The sequence below is a fragment of the Bombina bombina genome, chromosome 2 (assembly GCF_027579735.1).
Source record: "Bombina bombina isolate aBomBom1 chromosome 2, aBomBom1.pri, whole genome shotgun sequence".
NCBI lineage: Eukaryota > Metazoa > Chordata > Amphibia > Anura > Bombinatoridae > Bombina > Bombina bombina.
In genome coordinates, this window is record NC_069500.1 from 1,024,853,751 (window position 1) to 1,024,872,303 (window position 18,553).

The 18,553-nt window shown below is 38.4% G+C and overlaps 1 protein-coding gene across 8 annotated transcripts in view; it reads left to right on the forward strand.

Moving 5' to 3' along the window:
• The window catches only part of BLTP1 (bridge-like lipid transfer protein family member 1), a 1,044,923-nt gene that overhangs the window by 804,774 nt on the left and 221,596 nt on the right, over positions 1 to 18,553 (forward strand). For all 8 annotated transcript variants that reach the window (XM_053703615.1, XM_053703613.1, XM_053703617.1 and 5 more), the window contains 2 exons: positions 302 to 517; positions 1,806 to 1,986. In XM_053703615.1, the coding sequence (XP_053559590.1) occupies positions 302 to 517; positions 1,806 to 1,986 (397 nt within the window). The remainder of the gene's footprint in view (positions 1 to 301; positions 518 to 1,805; positions 1,987 to 18,553) is intronic.

Genomic DNA, 18,553 nt, shown 5'->3' on the forward strand with positions numbered 1-18,553 from the left:
GAACAATAAAAGTTAACCCTGCAAGTTCATAGGACCCCAGTCTGTGGAAGCAATCGTATTCAGTGGTTTGCTCAATATTTAAAGGGACCACGCACAAGAACACATTATGAATCCAGTAAACGGTCATATTGTTATTTATTCATTTAACTGAAGGACTCTATATGGACATTCTCTTTATTTTAATATATTTATTGCATCTAAAGTTACTATAGAGAATTGTCTCAGCATATTAATATATTAATCAAATGTAAAGCTATTGTAAAGAAATGCCAGCTGAAGGTGTGTGTCATATGTTTTTTAGGCAGAGTACCCGGAAGAAATCATCTGGTTTTGCTGCTGTCCATCAGCTATTCACAGATCGTTGGCCCACTACACCTTCAAATAGGAATGTGGCTAATGCAGCAACAGAGAGAAACATTGACTTTGAACTTGATATAAGGGTTGAGATTGATAGTGGGAAATGTGTCTTATACCCGACAACTCTTCAGCAGGAACATGATGACGTAAGCTTAAGAAGGTAAGCTGAGGTGTTCTACTTAGTTCAGCATTCTTTGATCAATAATATAGTAATGTATGAATTTAGTTTTTTCACTTTAAAAGTTAAACAGTGCACTTGCCATAGCAGTTAATGAAGCAATAATAGTTGCTTGTTCATTTTTCATGTATCTGAAAAATAAGCTGAGGTAAGGCTATTTCCAAAACAGTACAAGACTGCAAAAAATTTACAACTTCAAGCACTCAAATTCCCTATTGCAAGTAATTGAACATTTGGTGCAAAGTATAGCAGATTTGAAAAAGGAAAGATAAAATATAACTTTTATTTGGCAGTTTTAAAATAAATGGTTGTTTGCTAAATACACAAGGAATTAAAACTAGACTAGGGTAAGTGTTCCACAACTGTAATACTGAAAATGATGCAGGGTTAGTAAGATGCAAATTATCCCTTTAAATGGCCTAGAATGTCGATATTAATCCATAGTCATTTGCTTAATACCACAGAAATTCAAAATAACTAATCGTTACTGCAAGTGTAACCGGTGTTGAATTGATGTATCTATAATGACTGCTTAGTGAACTGCAGCAGTAAGTTCTAATTTGAACCTCCGGTATACAAATATTCCCACTTTAATATTTTAAGTAAATAAGTATGGTTTCTGTTATGTATTAATAATACTCAGGGAATATGTAACCGGTGTGTTAAATAGATGTATCTATAATGACTGCTCAATGAGCTGCTGCAGTAAGTTCTAATTTGAGCATCCAGTATACAAATTTTCCCACTTCAGTAATTTTAAGAAAATAAATATAGTTTCTGTTATGTATTAATAATGCTTAGGAAACATGCCCTCTCCCATTAACCTGCCTTAGCTTATACAATGTAAACACCTGTCTGTATTCACTTTCAGTATACAAAATAATACGGAGGTTATACTTATTCCTCCATTGAAACACTTGTATACTCTGAGGTTAATAATTATTAAGTTGCGATCCGGTTTCTATATATAAAGTCACATCAGACATTACTGGATTGTCAACTAAATTAACGACCTAGAGTTTAAAGTGCTAGTATTCCTTGCAAATTAAAAAAGAAGGTAAGAGTTTATTCACTCCACAACCTCCCTGAGGCAAGGGTATATTTAAACTTCTGGATCTTATATTGATTGTGCAAATACAAATAGTTTTTTTGGGGGGGACATAGGAGTCGAGGATAATTATCTTATTTCTGCTTTTTGGAAATCTAACTTGCTAGGTAAGATTACATTAAAGTTGTGAACATTTACTTTTGTTTTCTTTTACCAATACAGAAGCTATGACAGAAGCTCTAGAAGTCTAGATCAAGACTCTCCCTCAAAAAAGAAGAAATTTCAAACCAACTATGCATCTACATCACACTTACTTGCTGGAAAGAAGGTGCCATCATCGCTGCAGACCAAGCCAAGTGACTTAGAAACTACAGTGTTTTATATTCCTGGGGTAGATGTGAAGGTACATGCTAGCAGAATACATTGAAAATGTGTTGTCTGTTAATGGATATAATCCCAAAATCTGTGTTCTTCATATCGTCTTGTTAGTATACAATTATACAAGAATAATGAGCCAAGCAAGCAATTTATATAAAGGAGGAGTAAATTGCATAATATATGGTTTGTTTATATAACAGCTTGAATAATGAATAATAAGCCTAAATAACACTTGCATTTTTGTAACAAGTTATACACATTTTATCTTTATTTTCCTTTTTGTGTTGTGAAATTAAATATGTATCTGTTTTACTTACTTCTGGAGAAAAAGAAAGCAAATGTTAAATGTAAAATAGAGGATTATCTGCAGCTATTGGCCCAAAGTTGATGAACCTAAATGCCTTGCCATGACACCTACAGTATTTTAATCTTAACCTCAGCCTTTCATGCTGGCTTCGTACCGCTTGGCTTCCTGCATCTGTAAAGTAATAAAATGTAGCCTTTCTAGAAAATGTGTACAATGCTTAGAAATGGGTGCATATCCCATGTGTTGGGCAGTACTCTCAGAATAAACTGTTTGCACATCCCATAACCTTTTTTTAATGAGTGTTCAGGGTGTATGCACTTGTTATTTCAAGAAACCTTATCTTGTTTCTGGGTTTGGAAAAAAAGGAGAAACCAGACATGTGGACTCCTTGCTCAGTATGCTTAGAGGAATATGGCTACACCTCACTGACGAGGCCCAATGAAGGCCGAAACAATCTTCTGGGGTTGCTGTGTTCCTTGTTCAGAGTAGAATTACCTGGTATTTTGGCGCTGGACTGACCATAATAGGTGGGATTAGACTGATATACTACAGGAAAGTTCTACTCTGTGAAAAGCATTACTGGGCTAAAAGAAGCTGCACCCAGGTGGTAAATCACCATAGAACAGGCTAACAATGCTATTGAGCCGGTTGTTCGTTCCTGTGAGTGTGCTTCTCTCTGTGTGTATTTAGTCTCCCTATGGGAAAAAGGGGAGACCATACGTGGACTCCTTGCTCAGTGTGCTTAGAGGAATACGGCTACACCTCACTGACGAGGCCCAATGAAGGCCGAAACAATCTTCTGGGGTTGCTGTGTTCCTTGTTCAGAGTAGAATTACCTGGTATTTCGACGCTAGACTGACCATAATAGGCGGGATTAGACTGATATACTACAGGAAAGTTCTACTCTGTGAAAAGCATTACTGGGCTAAAAGAAGCTGCACCCAGGTGGTAAATCGCCATAGAACAGGCTAACAATGCTATTGAGCCGGTTGTTCGTTCCTGTGAGTGTGCTTCTCTCTGTGTGTATCAATAGATTTCTCTGAAAGGATTATCAGCAAGGAAAATACAATTTTATTATCAAAAAGCACATAGATGTGTGCCAAAAAAGATTGCTGTACCTTTTCTTTTTAATATTAGAAGTGCAATTACTAGAAAAGATAAACATTTACTTACTAGAACTTAATTCATACATCTTTATTACAGTGACAGGCACAACACACACATACCAAATAAAAAATACTTGAACTCTCGTGTCAAAAATAATTTTCAGTTTTATCCCAAGGCTTAAAGTATTAAGTCAATTATTGTGGTCACCACATACATAAGCAACAATCAAGGAATATCAGATCAGATATCTATCTGTAACTAAGCTCCTTCTATAGCGGGAGCTATTATTAACATTTATACTAGCTTTGCCCTATTAATAAAGTTTACCATGCAACACGAGTAAGCGATTAAAAAAAGTGGAGACAAAGCTCCAGACAATATGTGCCCCTGACGCTCGTTTCACTAACGCTTCTTCAGAGGGTTAGTTTGTTTTACCACAAGTTTTTTATTTTCCCTGCTGCACTATTTAGATAAAGTAAAACAAAATTGTAGGACCAGCACACCTTTAAACAGAAATGTCCAGCAGGTTTTAAGGTTTATGCAGACATAATCAGAGCAAAAAAAAAACTTGCTCTAAATATTCAAGTTTTAGAGTTTTAGAGCTTTGTTACTAATTTTACATGTGGTTCTTGCAAACTTATTCTGGTAATGCCCCCTGCTCAGCTTTGTAATTCTTGAATGGATAATTTCCATCTTAATATGAGGAGAGTCCATGGCTTTATTCCTTACTTGTGGGAATACAGAACCTGGCCACCAGGAGCAGGCAAAGACACCACAGCCAAAGGCTTAAATACCTCCCCCACTCCCCTCATTCCCCAGTCATTCTTTGCCTTTCGTCACAGGATGATGGCAGAGAAGTGTCGGAAGATTCGGCTCAATTATGTTCCACATGCCTTGATAAAGTGCTTATATCTAAGAAAACCAAGATGTTTAGTACCACCGAGCCATCCACCTCTGAGGAGTCACCGTCCCATGAAGTGCATTCCCTGCATTCATCTCCTATTACAAATGCAGCTTCCCCATTGCACTGCTAATCCTCCTTCAGGAGGGGCCCTCTTACCGACAGACTTTGCTGACCAACTACAAACGCCAGTGTCTGCGGCCTTCAGTGCTTTACCTTGCCCTGCTAAGCGCAAGCGAAAGGTCAAATATTGTTATCCTTCCCAGGGGTCATCTACCAACTTGTTGGATTTATCTGATACTAGGTTATCCGCTGATGAGGACGCCTCTGATACTTCAGAGGATGCTCTTTCTGGGTCGGAATCTGCTGCCTCTAAACCTCCGGTTGTGGAGGAACCAGACTTTAGATTTAGGATCGAGCACTTACGCTTTCTGTTAAAGGAAGTGTTGACTACTTTAGAGGTTCTTGAACCTAAATTATCAGAGGAACCTTCTATTCCTAAGCTTGATAAAGTTTATGAGGACAGGGTGGTGCCACAGACTTTTCCGGTTCCCGTAAAGATGGCAAATATTATTAAGAATGAATGGGAGAGACTTGGATCTTCTTTTTCCCCTTATTCTTCCTTTAAGAAATTGTTCCCGGTTCCAGACTCTCAATTAGAGTTTTGGGGTTCCTTCCCTAAGGTGGATGGAGCTATCTCCACGCTCGCTAAGCACACTACTATCCCGCTTGAGGGATAGTTCATTGTTTAAGGAGTCCATGGATAAGAAGCTAGAAACTCTGTTAAGGAAGCTGTTTCAGCACACAGGGTATTTGTTTCAACCTGCAGCGGCGGTGGCTGGAGCCGCTACCTATTGGTATGACTCTCTATTGGAGATTATTGAGGTGGAAACTCCCCTTGAGGAGATCCAGGAAAGAATGAAGGCCTTGAGGGTAGCTAATTCTTTTATCTTTGATGCAAATATGCAGATCATTCGCCTGAATGCCAAGACATCAGGTTTTTCTGTTCTAGCCCGTAGGGCACTTTGGCTGAAGTCTTGGTCTGCGGACATGACTTCAAAATCTAGACTACTTAACCTTACATGTAAGGGGAAGATTCTTTTCGGTCCAGGCCTGGTCTCCATTATATCCACGGTCACTGGGGGCAAGGGTGCCTTTTTACCGCAGGGTGAGAAGAATAAACCTAAAGGACAGGGTCCTAATTTTCGTCCCTTTGCGAAGCCTGATCAGTCCAAGGGAACTTGGATACCATCTCAATCTTGGAATAAATCCAAGCAGAACAAGAAGCCCGCCGAAACAAAATAGGCATGAAGTGGCAGCCCCCCGATCCGTCGTTGGATCGTGTTGGGGGCAGACTATCTCTCTTTATGGAGGCTTGGCTTGGGGATGTGCAAGACCCTTGGGTTCTAGAGGTCATCTCTCAGGGTTACAGGATATGTCTCAATCTATTAAACTTAATTTCTTTCATGTAATTAGCAAGAGTCCATGAGCTAGTGACGTATGGGATATACATTCCTACCAGGAGGGGCAAAGTTTCCCAAACCTTAAAATGCCTATAAATACACCCCTCACCACACCCACAATTCAGTTTTACAAACTTTGCCTCCGATGGAGGTGGTGAAGTAAGTTTGTGCTAGATTCTACGTTGATATGCGCTCCGCAGCAAGTTGGAGCCCGGTTTTCCTCTCAGCGTGCAGTGAATGTCAGAGGGATGTGAGGAGAGTATTGCCTATTTGAATGCAGTGATCTCCTTCTACGGGGTCTATTTCATAGGTTCTCTGTTATCGGTCGTAGAGATTCATCTCTTACCTCCCTTTTCAGATCGACGATATACTCTTATATATACCATTACCTCTGCTGATTCTCGTTTCAGTACTGGTTTGGCTTTCTACAAACATGTAGATGAGTGTCCTGGGGTAAGTAAATCTTATTTTCTGTGACACTCTAAGCTATGGTTGGGCACTTTGTTTATAAAGTTCTAAATATATGTATTCAAACATTTATTTGCCTTGACTCAGAATGTTCAACATTCCTTATTTTTCAGACAGTCAGTTTCATATTTGGGATAAATGCATTTGTTTCAATCTTACCTTAAAAAATTTGACTTTTTCCCTGTGGGCTGTTAGGCTCGCGGGGGCAGAAAATGCTTCATTTTATTGCGTCATTCTTGGCGCTGACTTTTTTGGCACAAAATTTTTTTTCTGTTTCCGGCGTCATACGTGTCGCCGGAAGTTGCGTCATTTTTTGACGTTTTTTGCGTCAAAAATGTCGGCGTTCCGGATGTGGCGTCATTTTTGGCGCCAAAAGCATTTAGGCGCCAAATAATGTGGGCGTCTTTTTTGGCGCTAAAAAATATGGGCGTCACTTTTGTCTCCACATTATTTAAGTCACATTATTTATTGCTTCTGGTTGCTAGAAGCTTGTTCACTGGCATTTTTTTCCCATTCCTGAAACTGTCATTTAAGGAATTTGATCAATTTTGCTTTATATGTTGTTTTTTTCTTTTACATATTGCAAGATGTTCCACGTTGCAACTGAGTCAGAAGATACTTCAGGAAAATCACTGCCCAGTGCTGGAGCTACCAAGCTAAGTGTATCTGCTATAAACTTTTGGTATCTGTTTCTCCAGCTGTTGTTTGTATTGCATGTCATGTCAAACTTATTAATGCAGATAAAATTTCCTTTAGTACTGTTACATTACCTGTTGCTGTTCCGTCAACATCTAATTTTCAGAGTGTTCCTGATAACATAAGAGATTTTATTTTTTTAAATCCATTAAGAAGGCTATGTCTGTTATTTCTCCTTCTAGTATACATAAAAGTCTTTTAAAACTTCTCTTTTTTCAGATGAATTTTTAAATGAACATCATCATTCTGATACTGATAATGGTTCTTCTGGTTCAGAGGTTTCTGTCTCAGAGGTTGATGCTGATAAATCTTTGTATTTGTTCAAGATGGAATTTATTCGTTCTTTACTTAAAGAAGTATTATTTGCATTAGAAATAGAGGATTCTGGTCCTCTTGATACTAAATGTAAACGTTTAAATAAGGTTTTTAAATCTCCTGTAGTTATTCCAGAAGTGTTATCTCCCTGATGCTATTTCTGAAGTAATTTCCAGGGAATGGAATAATTTGGGTAATTTATTTACTCCTTCTAGACGTTTAAGCAATTATATCCTGTGCCATCTGACAGATTAGAGTTTTTTGGGACAAAAATCCCTAAGGTTATGGGGCTGTCTCTACTCCTGCTAATGTACTACTATTCCTACGGCAGATAGTACTTCATTTAAGGATCCTTTAGATAGGAAAATTGAATCCTTTCTAAGAAAAGCTTACTTATGTTCAGGTAATCTTCTTAGACCTGCTATATTTTTAGCGGATGTTGCTGCAGCTTCAACTTTTTGGTTAGAAGCTTTAACGCAACAAGTAACAGATCATTATTTTATAGCATTATTATTATTCTATAACATGCTAATATTTTTATTGGTGATACCATCTTTTGATATCATTAGAGTTGATGTCAGGTATATGTCTCTAGCTATTTTAGCTAGAAAAGCTTTATGGATTAAACTTGGAATGCTGATATGTCTTCTAAGTCAACTTTGCTTTCCCTTTCTTTCCAGGGTAAATAATCATTTTCGTTCCTTTCCTCACAACAAGGAACAAAAGCCTGATCCTTCATCCTCAGGTATCAGTTTGGAAACTATTTCCAGTTTGGAATATATCCAAGCCTTATAGAAACCTATAGCCAGCTCCTAAGTACCTATGAAGGTGCGGCCCTTATTCCAGCTCAGCTGGTATGGGGCAGATTACGTTTTCTTCAAAGAAATTTGGATCAATTCCGTTCTCAATCTCTGGTTTCAGAACATTGTTTCAGAAAGGTACAGAATTGGCTTCAAGTTAAGGCCTCCTGCTAAGAGATTTTTTTCTTTCCCGTGTCCCAGTTAACACAGCAAAGGCTCAGCATTTCTGAAATGTGTTTCAGATCTAGAGTTGGCTGGAGTATTTATGCCAGTTCCAGTTCTGGAACAGGGGCTGGGGTTTTATTTTATCTCTTCATTGTACCAAAGAAGGTCAATTCCTTCAGACCAGTTCCGGATCTATCATTATTGAATCGTTATGTTAGGATACCAACATTCAAGATGGTTACTGTAGGACTATCCTGCCTTTTGTTTAGCAAGGGCATTATATGTCTACAATAGATTTACAGGATGTGTATCTGCATATTCCGATTCATCCAGATCACTTTTAGTGTCTGAGATTCTCTTTTTAGACAAGCATTACCAGTTTTTTGGCTCTACCGTTTGGCCTAGCCTCAGTTCCAAGAATTTTTTTCAAAGGTTCTCGGTGCCCTTCTTTCTGTAATCAGAGAACAGGGTTTTGGTATTTCCTTATTTGGACGATATCTTGGTACTTGCTCAGTCTTCTCATTTTCGAAGAATCTCATACGAATCGACTTGTGTTGTTTCTTCAAGTTCATGGTTGGAGGATCAATTTACCAATCAATTAATTGATTCCTCAGACAAGGGTAACCTTTTTAGGTTTCTAGATAGATTCAGTGTCTATGACTCTGTCCTTGTCAGACAAGAGAAGTTTAACATTGATATCAGCTTGTCAAAACCTTCAGTCACAATCATTCCCTTTGGTAGCCTTATGCATGGAAATGTTGGGTCTTAGGACTGCCGCATCAGATGCGATCTCCTTTGCTCGTTTTCACATGCGACCTCTTCAGCTCTGTATGCTGAACCAATGGTGCAGGGATTACTCAAAGATATCTCAATTAATATCTTTAAACCGATTTTACGACACTCTCTGACATGGTGGACAGATCACCATCGTTTAGTTCAGGGGGCTTCTTGTTCTTCCGACCTGGACTATAATCTCAACAGATGCAAGTCTTACAGGTTGGGGAGCTGTGTGGGGGTATCTGACGGCACAAGGGGTTTGGGAATCTCAGGAGGTGAGATTTCCGATCAATATTTTGGAACCCCGTGCAATTTTCAGAGCTCTTCAGTCTTGGCCTCTTCTGAAGAGAGAGTTGTTCATTTGTTTTCAGATAGACAATGTCACAACTGTGGCATACATCAATCATCAAGGAGGGACTCACAGTCCTCTGGCTATGAAAGAAGTATCTCGAATTTTGGTTTGGGCGGAATCCAGCTCCTGTCTAATCTCTGCGGTTCATATCCCAGGTATGGACAATTGGAAAGCGGATTATCTCAGTCGCCAAACGTTGCATCCGGGCGAATAGTCTCTTCACCCAGAGGTATTTCTTCAGATTATTCAAATGTGGGAACTTCCAGAAATAGATCTGATGGCTTCTCATCTAAACAAGAAACTTCCCAGGTATCTGTCCAGATCCCGGGATCCTCAGGCGGAGGCAGTGGATGCATTATCACTTCCTTGGAAGTATCATCCTGCCTATATCTTTCCGCCTCTAGTTCTTCTTCCAAGAGTAATCTCCAAGATTCTGAAGGAATGCTCGTTTGTTCTGCTGGTAGCTCCGGCATGGCCTCACAGGTTTTGGTATGCGGATCTTGTCCGGATGGCCTCTTGCCAACCGTGGACTCTTCCGTTAAGACCAGACCTTCTGTCTCAAGGTCCTTTTTTCCATCAGGATCTGAAATCCTTAAATTTAAAGGTATGGAGATTGAACGCTTGATTCTTGGTCAAAGAGGTTTCTCTGACTCTGTGATTAATACTATGTTTCAGGCTCGTAAATCTGTATCCAGAGAGATATATTATAGAGTCTGGAAGACTTATATTTCTTGGTGTCTTTCTCATCATTTTTCTTGGCATTCTTTTAGAATACCGAGAATATTACAGTTTCTTCAGGATGGTTTAGATAAGGGTTTGTCCGCAAGTTCCTTGAAAGGACAAATCTCTGCTCTTTCTGTTCTTTTTCACAGAAAGATTGCTATTCTTCCTGATATTCATTGTTTTGTACAAGCTTTGGTTCGTATAAAGCCTGTCATTAAGTCAATTTCTCCTCCTTGGAGTTTGAATTTGGTTCTGGGGGCTCTTCAAGCTCCTCCATTTGAACCTATGCATTCATTGGACATTAAATTACTTTCTTGGAAAGTTTTGTTCCTTTTGGCCATCTCTTCTGCCAGAAGAGTTTCTGAATTATCTGCTCTTTCTTGTGAGTCTCCTTTTCTGATTTTTCATCAGGATAAGGCGGTGTTGCGAACTTCTTTTGAATTTTTACCTAAGTTGTGAATTCCAACAACATTAGTAGAGACATTGTGGTTCCTTCATTATGTCCTAATCCTAAGAATTCTAAGGAGAAATCGTTGCATTCTTTGGATATTGTTAGAGCTTTGAAATATTATGTTGAAGCTACTAAGTCTTTCTGAAAGACTTCTAGTTTATTTGTTATCTTTTCCGGTTCTAGAAAGGCCAGAAAACTTTTGCCATTTCTTTGGCATCTTGGTTGAAATCTTTAATTCATCTTGCCTATGTTGAGTCGGGTAAAACTCCGCCTCAGAGGATTACAGCTCATTCTACTAGGTCAGTTTCTACTTCCTGGGCGTTTAGGAATGAAGCTTCGGTTGATCAGATTTGCAAAGCGGCAACTTGGTCCTCTTTGCATACTTTTACCAAATTCTACCATTTTGATGTATTTTCTTCTTCTGAAGCAGTTTTTGGTAGAAAAGTACTTCAGGCAGCGGTTTCAGTTTGAATCTTCTGCTTATGTTTTTCATTAAACTTTATTTTGGGTGTGGATTATTTTCAGCAGGAATTGGCTGTCTTTATTTTATCCCTCCCTCTCTAGTGACTCTTGTGTGGAAAGATCCACATCTTGGGTAGTCATTATCCCATACGTCACTAGCTCATGGACTCTTGCTAATTACATGAAAGAAAACATAATTTATGTAAGAACTTACCTGATAAATTCATTTCTTTCATATTAGCAAGAGTCCATGAGACCCGCCCTTTTTTGTGGTGGTTATGATTTTTTTGTATAAAGCACAATTATTCCAATTCCTTATTTTATATACTTTCGCACTTTTTTCTTATCACCCCACTTCTTGGCTATTCGTTAAACTGAATTGTGGGTGTGGTGAGGGGTGTATTTATAGGCATTTTAAGGTTTGGGAAACTTTGCCCCTCCTGGTAGGAATGTATATCCCATACATCACTAGCTCATGGACTCTTGCTAATATGAAAGAAATGAATTTATCAGGTAAGTTCTTACATAAATTATGTTATTCCTGATTGTTTCCTCAGAGTTGTCTTCTAACATGTTCAGATGATCAGTTTTTGATCAAGATACAGATTCATCCTCCTCTATGTTTAAACTGGAACTTATTTGTTCTCTTTTAAGGTATGTTTTATGTTCCTTAGTGGTTCAAGATCCTAAGGTTCCTGAGGAAAAGTCTGTTAAGAAGCTGCATTTGATTTTCAAACCTGCTGCTAAATCTCCTGAGGTTTTTTCTGGTTCCTGATGCTATTTCTGAAATAATTTCTAAAGAGTGGTCTAAGCCTGTTATTCCCTTTTTAATCCAGTTTTAAAAATTAAAAATATATTCCCTTTACCTGCTACTAACCTAAAGCTTTGAGAAACTATTGCAAAGGTGGATTGTGTTATTTCTACGTTGGCTTAGCATACTACTATTGAGGATAGTACTTATTTCCAGGACCCTATGAACAAGAAGTTGAAGTATTTTCCTAACAAGGCTTTTTAGCAAGCGGGGTTTCTTTTCAGACCAGCAATAAGTATCTCTTGTGGTGCATTATCTTCTACTCTTTGGTGCAGTTTTCAGAAGGTTTGAGATTTTTGGGGATGTTTTCTGAATAACTTGAAGCTTTTAAGGTCAGCTAATGCTTTAATTTGTGATGCTATTGTTGACATTATTAAGTTTAAAGACAAGAATATGGCTTTAGCAGTTCTTACCTGAAGGGACTTGTGGTTGAAATCATGGTCAGCCGTCATGGTTTCTAAGTTGAGACTTTTGTCTCTTCCTTATCAGGGAAATCGTTTGTTCAAGTCACAATGTTATTATTTCTAATGTGACTGAAAGTAAAGGATCTTTTCTTCCTCAGGACAAAAAGTCTATGGGGAAAAATAGGGCTAGCAGTTTTCATTCCTTTTGTCAGTCTAGGAACCAAAAGTCATCCTCCTCTTCCCAAAAGTAGGGTTCTTCCAGATTTTCCTGAAAGCCCAGTTCATATTGGAACAAGGTTAAATGGTCTACAAAGTCAGCATGGAGGTACGGACCCGATCCAGAATTTTTGGTAGGGGGCAGAATGCTCCTTTTTTCAGGGGTTTTGGTCTTAATCTGTTCAAGGTGCCTGGGTTCTAACTATAGTCTCCCAGGGATTCAGAATAGGTTTCAAATCAAGGCCTCCCCCGGGAAGGTTTCTTCTGTCTCATATGCTGAAAAATTCTATAAAGGGAAAATCTTCTTTTTTTTTTTTCTTTTTTTTGTCCGTTTTAGATCTAAAATCTAGGGTGGTAATAGTTCCAGTACTAGTTTCTGAACAAGGCCAGGGTTTTGTTTACCCAATCTCTTCATTGTTCTCAAGGAATTTACAGGCCAGTAATAGATTTAAAGACTTTAAACAGATTTCTCAATGTTCCTTCTTTCAAGATGGAGACTATTTCAGACTATACTACCTCTTCAACAGAGGCAGTTTATGTCTACAATAGATTTTAAGGATACTCATCGCCATATTCCTTTTCACAGGGACCATCATCAGTTTCTAAGATTTGCATTCCAGGACAAACATTTTCAGTTTGTTGCTTTTCCATTTTGCCTAGCTACTGCTCCCAGAATATTTACAAAGTTGTCTGTTTTAAGAGCTCATGGTATTTTGGCGGTTCTTTACCTTGATGTTATTGTAGTACAGGCTCCATATTTACCTTTAGCAGTACCTTTTACTTACAGACTCTTGTTTTGTCTTCAAAGACATGGTTGGAGAATCCATTTTCCCAAAAGTTCTCTTTACCAGGGTTACATGTTACTAGGTGCCATCATAGACGCTGAGACTTTCCTTGACAAATCAAAGGAGAATGAATTATTCACAGCTTGTTCAAATCTTCAATCGGTTGTTTTTCCTACAGTAGTTCTTTGCATGGAGGTGTTAGCTTTGACGATAGCTGCATCAGATGCTATTCCATTTGCTCGGTTTCACATGAGACCAGCTTTGTATGCTCTGTCTATGGTTTAGAGAATATACTCCCCTCTCTCAGAAAATCCTTCTGGATCTTAGAGCAAGACAATCCCTTTCCTGGCGGAAAGATCATCAGTCCATTGTTTTATACAACAGACGCAGCTTTTTCAGGTCAGGGTGCATTTTTGGGAGTCTTGAAGAGCACAGGAAGTTTGGTCTCCTCAAAAGGTGAGGTTAGCTATAAATATTCTGGAACTCTACACTATCATCAGGGCTATTCAGAGCTGGCCTCTTCTGAAAAGAGACTTAGCTACGTTTTCTTTTTTTAAAAATATTTATATCCCTTCAGAGATATATATTAATACAGTTTTGTCAGCTTTACACCACGCAGGGTGTTTTGAAAAGCAATACATATTCAAGAATACAAACAATTTGTACACCTCAAAATAAAACATAGTATTTAAGCTTTCCATATAATAGAAATCAGTTATACACCACCTCTTTAATATTTTAACCACTTCTTTACCATCACTGTTGGGCTTAATTTTTTATTTTTAAATAACAAAACAAAAAAAAACAAAAAATACCCCTTTTACTCCAGAGCATACACCCTTCTCTCAGTACTGTACATAAACTATAGATTCTCCTCAAGCCTTTCTATCACTCAATATAGTTTTTGATACATCGAAACCCATTAAATTGGAAATATATCTAGTAATACTAAATCCGCAAAACTTTTTGAGCTACAAAATAATTTTTAATTATGGGGAGACTTTTTCTTTCATGTAATTAGCAAGAGTCCATGAGCTAGTGACGTATGGGATATACATTCCTACCAGGAGGGGCAAAGTTTCCCAAACCTTAAAATGCCTATAAATACACCCCTCACCACACCCACAATTCAGTTTTACAAACTTTGCCTCCTATGGAGGTGGTGAAGTAAGTTTGTGCTAGATTCTACGTTGATATGCGCTCCGCAGCAAGTTGGGGCCCGGTTTTCCTCTCAGCGTGCAGTGAATGGCAGAGGGATGTGAGGAGAGTATTGCCTATTTGAATTCAATGATCTCCTTCTACGGGGTCTATTTCATAGGTTCTCTGTTATCGGTCGTGGAGATTCATCTCTTACCTCCCTTTTCAGATCGACGATATACTCTTATATATATATACCATTACCTCTGCTGATTTTCGTTTCAGTACTGGTTTGGCTTTCTACAAACATGTAGATGAGTGTCCTGGGGTAAAGTAAGTCTTATTTTCTGTGACACTCTAAAGCTATGGTTGGGCACTTTTTTATAAAGTTTTAAATATATGTATTCAAACATTTATTTGCCTTGACTCAGGATGTTCAACATTCCTTTTTTTCAGACAGTCAGTTTCATATTTGGGATAATGCATTTGAATCAATCATTTTTTATTACCTTAAAAAATTTGACTTTTTCCCTGTGGGCTGTTAGGCTTGCGGGGGCTGAAAATGCTTCATTTTATTGCGTCATTCTTGGCGCGGACTTTTTTGGCGCAAAAAATCTTTTCTGTTTCCGGCATCATACGTGTCGCCGGAAGTTGCGTCATTTTTTTGACGTTCTTTTGCGCCAAAAATGTCGGCGTTCCGGATGTGGCATCATTTTTGGCGCCAAAAGCATTTAGGCGCCAAATAATGTGGGCGTCTTATTTGGCGCTAAAAAAATATGGGCGTCGCTTTTGTCTCCACATTATTTAAGTCTCATTATTTATTGCTTCTGGTTGCTAGAAGCTTGTTCACTGGCATTTTTTCCCATTCCTGAAACTGTCATTTAAGGAATTTGATCAATTTTGCTTTATATGTTCTTTTTTCTATTACATATTGCAAGATGTTCCACGTTGCAACTGAGTCAGAAGATACTTCAGGAAAATCACTGCCCGATGCTGGAGCTACCAAGCTAAGTGTATCTGCTATAAATTTTTGGTATCTGTTTCTCCAGCTGTTGTTTGTATTGCATGTCATGACAAACTTATTAATGCAGATAAAATTTCCTTTAGTACTGTTACATTACCTGTTGCTGTTCCATCAACATCTAATTTTCAGAGTGTTCCTGATAAACATAAGAGATTTTATTTTTTAAATCCATTAAGAAGGCTATGTCTGTTATTTCTCCTTCTAGTTTACATAAAAGTCTTTTAAAACTTCTCTTTTTTCAGATGAATTTTTAAATGAACATCATCATTCTGATACTGATAATGGTTCTTCTGGTTCAGAGGTTTCTGTCTCAGAGGTTGATGCTGATAAATCTTTGTATTTGTTCAAGATGGAATTTATTCGTTCTTTATTTAAAGAAGTATTATTTGCATTAGAAATAGAGTATTCTGGTCCTCTTGATACTAAATCTAAACGTTTAAATAAGGTTTTTAAATCTCCTGTAGTTATTCCAGAAGTGTTTAATCTCCCTGATGCTATTTCTGAAGTAATTTCCAGGGAATGGAATAATTTGGGTAATTCTTTTACTCCTTCTAAACGTTTAAGCAATTATATCCTTTGCCATCTGACAGATTAGAGTTTTTTGGGACAAAATCCCTAAGGTTATGGGGCTGTCTCTACTCCTGCTAAATGTACTACTATTCCTACGGCAGATAGTACTTCATTTAAGGGTCCTTTAGATAGGAAAATTGTATCCTTTCTAAGAAAAGCTTACTTATGTTCAGGTAATCTTCTTAGACCTGCTATATTTTTAGCGGATGTTGCTGCAGCTTCAACTTTTTGGTTAGAAGCTTTAGCGCAACAAGTAACAGATCATAATTTTATAGCATTATTATTATTCTATAACATGCTAATATTTTTATTGGTGATACCATCTTTTGATATCATTAGAGTTGATGTCAGGTATATGTCTCTAGCTATTTTAGCTAGAAAAGCTTTATGGATTAAACTTGGAATGCTGATATGTCTTCTAAGTCAACTTTGCTTTCCCTTTCTTTCCAGGGTAATAAATTATTATCTCAACTGTTTCTGGAAGGAAGGGAACTTTTTTACCAAAGGATAAAAAATCTAAGGTAAATTTAGGTCTAATAATCATTTTCGTTCCTTTCCTCACAACAAGGAACAAAAGCCTGATCCTTCATCCTCAGGAGCGGTATCAGTTTGGAAACTATTTCCAGTTTGGAATATATCCAAGCCTTATAGAAACCTATAGCCAGCTCCTAAGTACCCATGAAGGTGCGGCCCTTATTCCAGCTCAGCTGGTATGGGGCAGATTACGTTTTCTTTAAAGAAATTTGGATCAATTCCGTTCTCAATCTCTGGTTTCAGAACATTGTTTCAGAAAGGTACAGAATTGGCTTCAAGTTAAGGCCTCCTGCTAAGAGATTTTTTTCTTTCCCGTGTCCCAGTTAACACAGCAAAGGCTCAGCATTTCTGAAATGTGTTTCAGATCTAGAGTTGGCTGGAGTAATTATGCCAGTTCCAGTTCTGGAACAGGAGCTGGGGTTTTATTTTATCTCTTCATTGTACCAAAGAAGGTCAATTCCTTCAGACCAGTTCCGGATCTATCAATATTGAATCGTTATGTAAGGATACCAACATTCAAGATGGTTACTGTAGGACTATCCTGCCTTTTGTTTAGCAAGGGCATTATATGTCTACAATAGATTTACAGGATGTGTATCTGCATATTCCGATTCATCCAGATCACTTTTAGTGTCTGAGATTCTCTTTTTAGACAAGCATTACCAGTTTTGTGGCTCTACCGTTTGGCCTAGCCTCAGTTCCAAGAATTTTTTTCAAAGGTTCTCGGTGCCCTTCTTTCTGTAATCAGAGAACAGGGTTTTGGTATTTCCTTATTCGGACGATATCTTGGTACTTGCTCAGTCTTCTCATTTTCGAAGAATCTCATACGAATCGACTTGTGTTGTTTCTTCAAGTTCATGGTTGGAGGATCAATTTACCAATCAGTTCATTGATTCCTCAGACAAGGGTAACCTTTTTAAGTTTCTAGATAGATTCAGTGTCTATGACTCTGTCCTTGTCAGACAAGAGAAGTTTAACATTGATATCAGCTTGTCAAAACCTTCAGTCACAATCATTCCCTTTGGTAGCCTTATGCATGGAAATTTTAGGTCTTAGGACTGCCGCATCAGATGCGATTTCCTTTGCTTGTTTTCACATGCGACCTCTTCAGCTCTGTATGCTGAACCAATGGTGCAGGGATTACTCAAAGATATCTCAATTACTATCTTTAAACCGATTATACGACACTCTCTGACATGGTGGACAGATCACCATCGTTTAGTTCAGGGGGCTTCTTTGTTCTTCCGACCTGGACTATAATCTCAACAGATGCAAGTCTTACAGGTTGGGGAGCTGTGTGGGGGTATCTGACGGCACAAGGGGTTTGGGAATCTCAGGAGGTGAGATTTCCGATCAATATTTTGGAACTCCGTGCAATTTTCAGAGCTCTTCAGTCTTGGCCTCTTCTGAAGAGAGAGTTGTTCATTTGTTTTCAGATAGACAATGTCACAACTGTGGCATACATCAATCATCAAGGAGGGACTCACAGTCCTCTGGCTATGAAAGAAGTATCTCGAATTTGGTTTGGGCGGAATCCAGCTCCTGTCTAATCTCTGCGGTTCATATCCCAGGTATGGACAATTGGAAAGCGGATTATCTCAGTCGCCAAACGTTGCACCTGGTCGAATGGTCTCTTCACCCAGAGGTATTTCCTCAAATTGTTCAAATGTGGGAACTCCCAGAAATAGATCTGATGGCTTCTCATCTAAACAAGAAACTTCCCTGGTATCTGTCCGGATCCCGGGATCCTCGGGCGGAGGCAGTGGATGCATTATCTCTTCCTTACAAGTGTCATCCTGCCTATATCTTTCCGCCTCTAGTTCTTCTTCCAAGGGTATTCTCCAATATTCTAAAGGAATGCTCGTTTGTCCTGCTGGTAGCTCCAGCATGGCCTCACAGGTTTTGGTATGCGGATCTTGTCCGGATGGCCTCTTGCCAGCTGTGGACTCTTCCGTTAAGACCAGTCTTTCTGTCTCAAGGTTCTTTTTTCCATCAGGATCTCAAAACCTTAATTTTAAGGTATGGAGTTTGAACGCTTGATTCTTGGTCAAAGAGGTTTCTCTGACTCTGTGATTGATACTATGTGACAGGCTCGTAAATCTGTATCTAGAGAGATATATTATA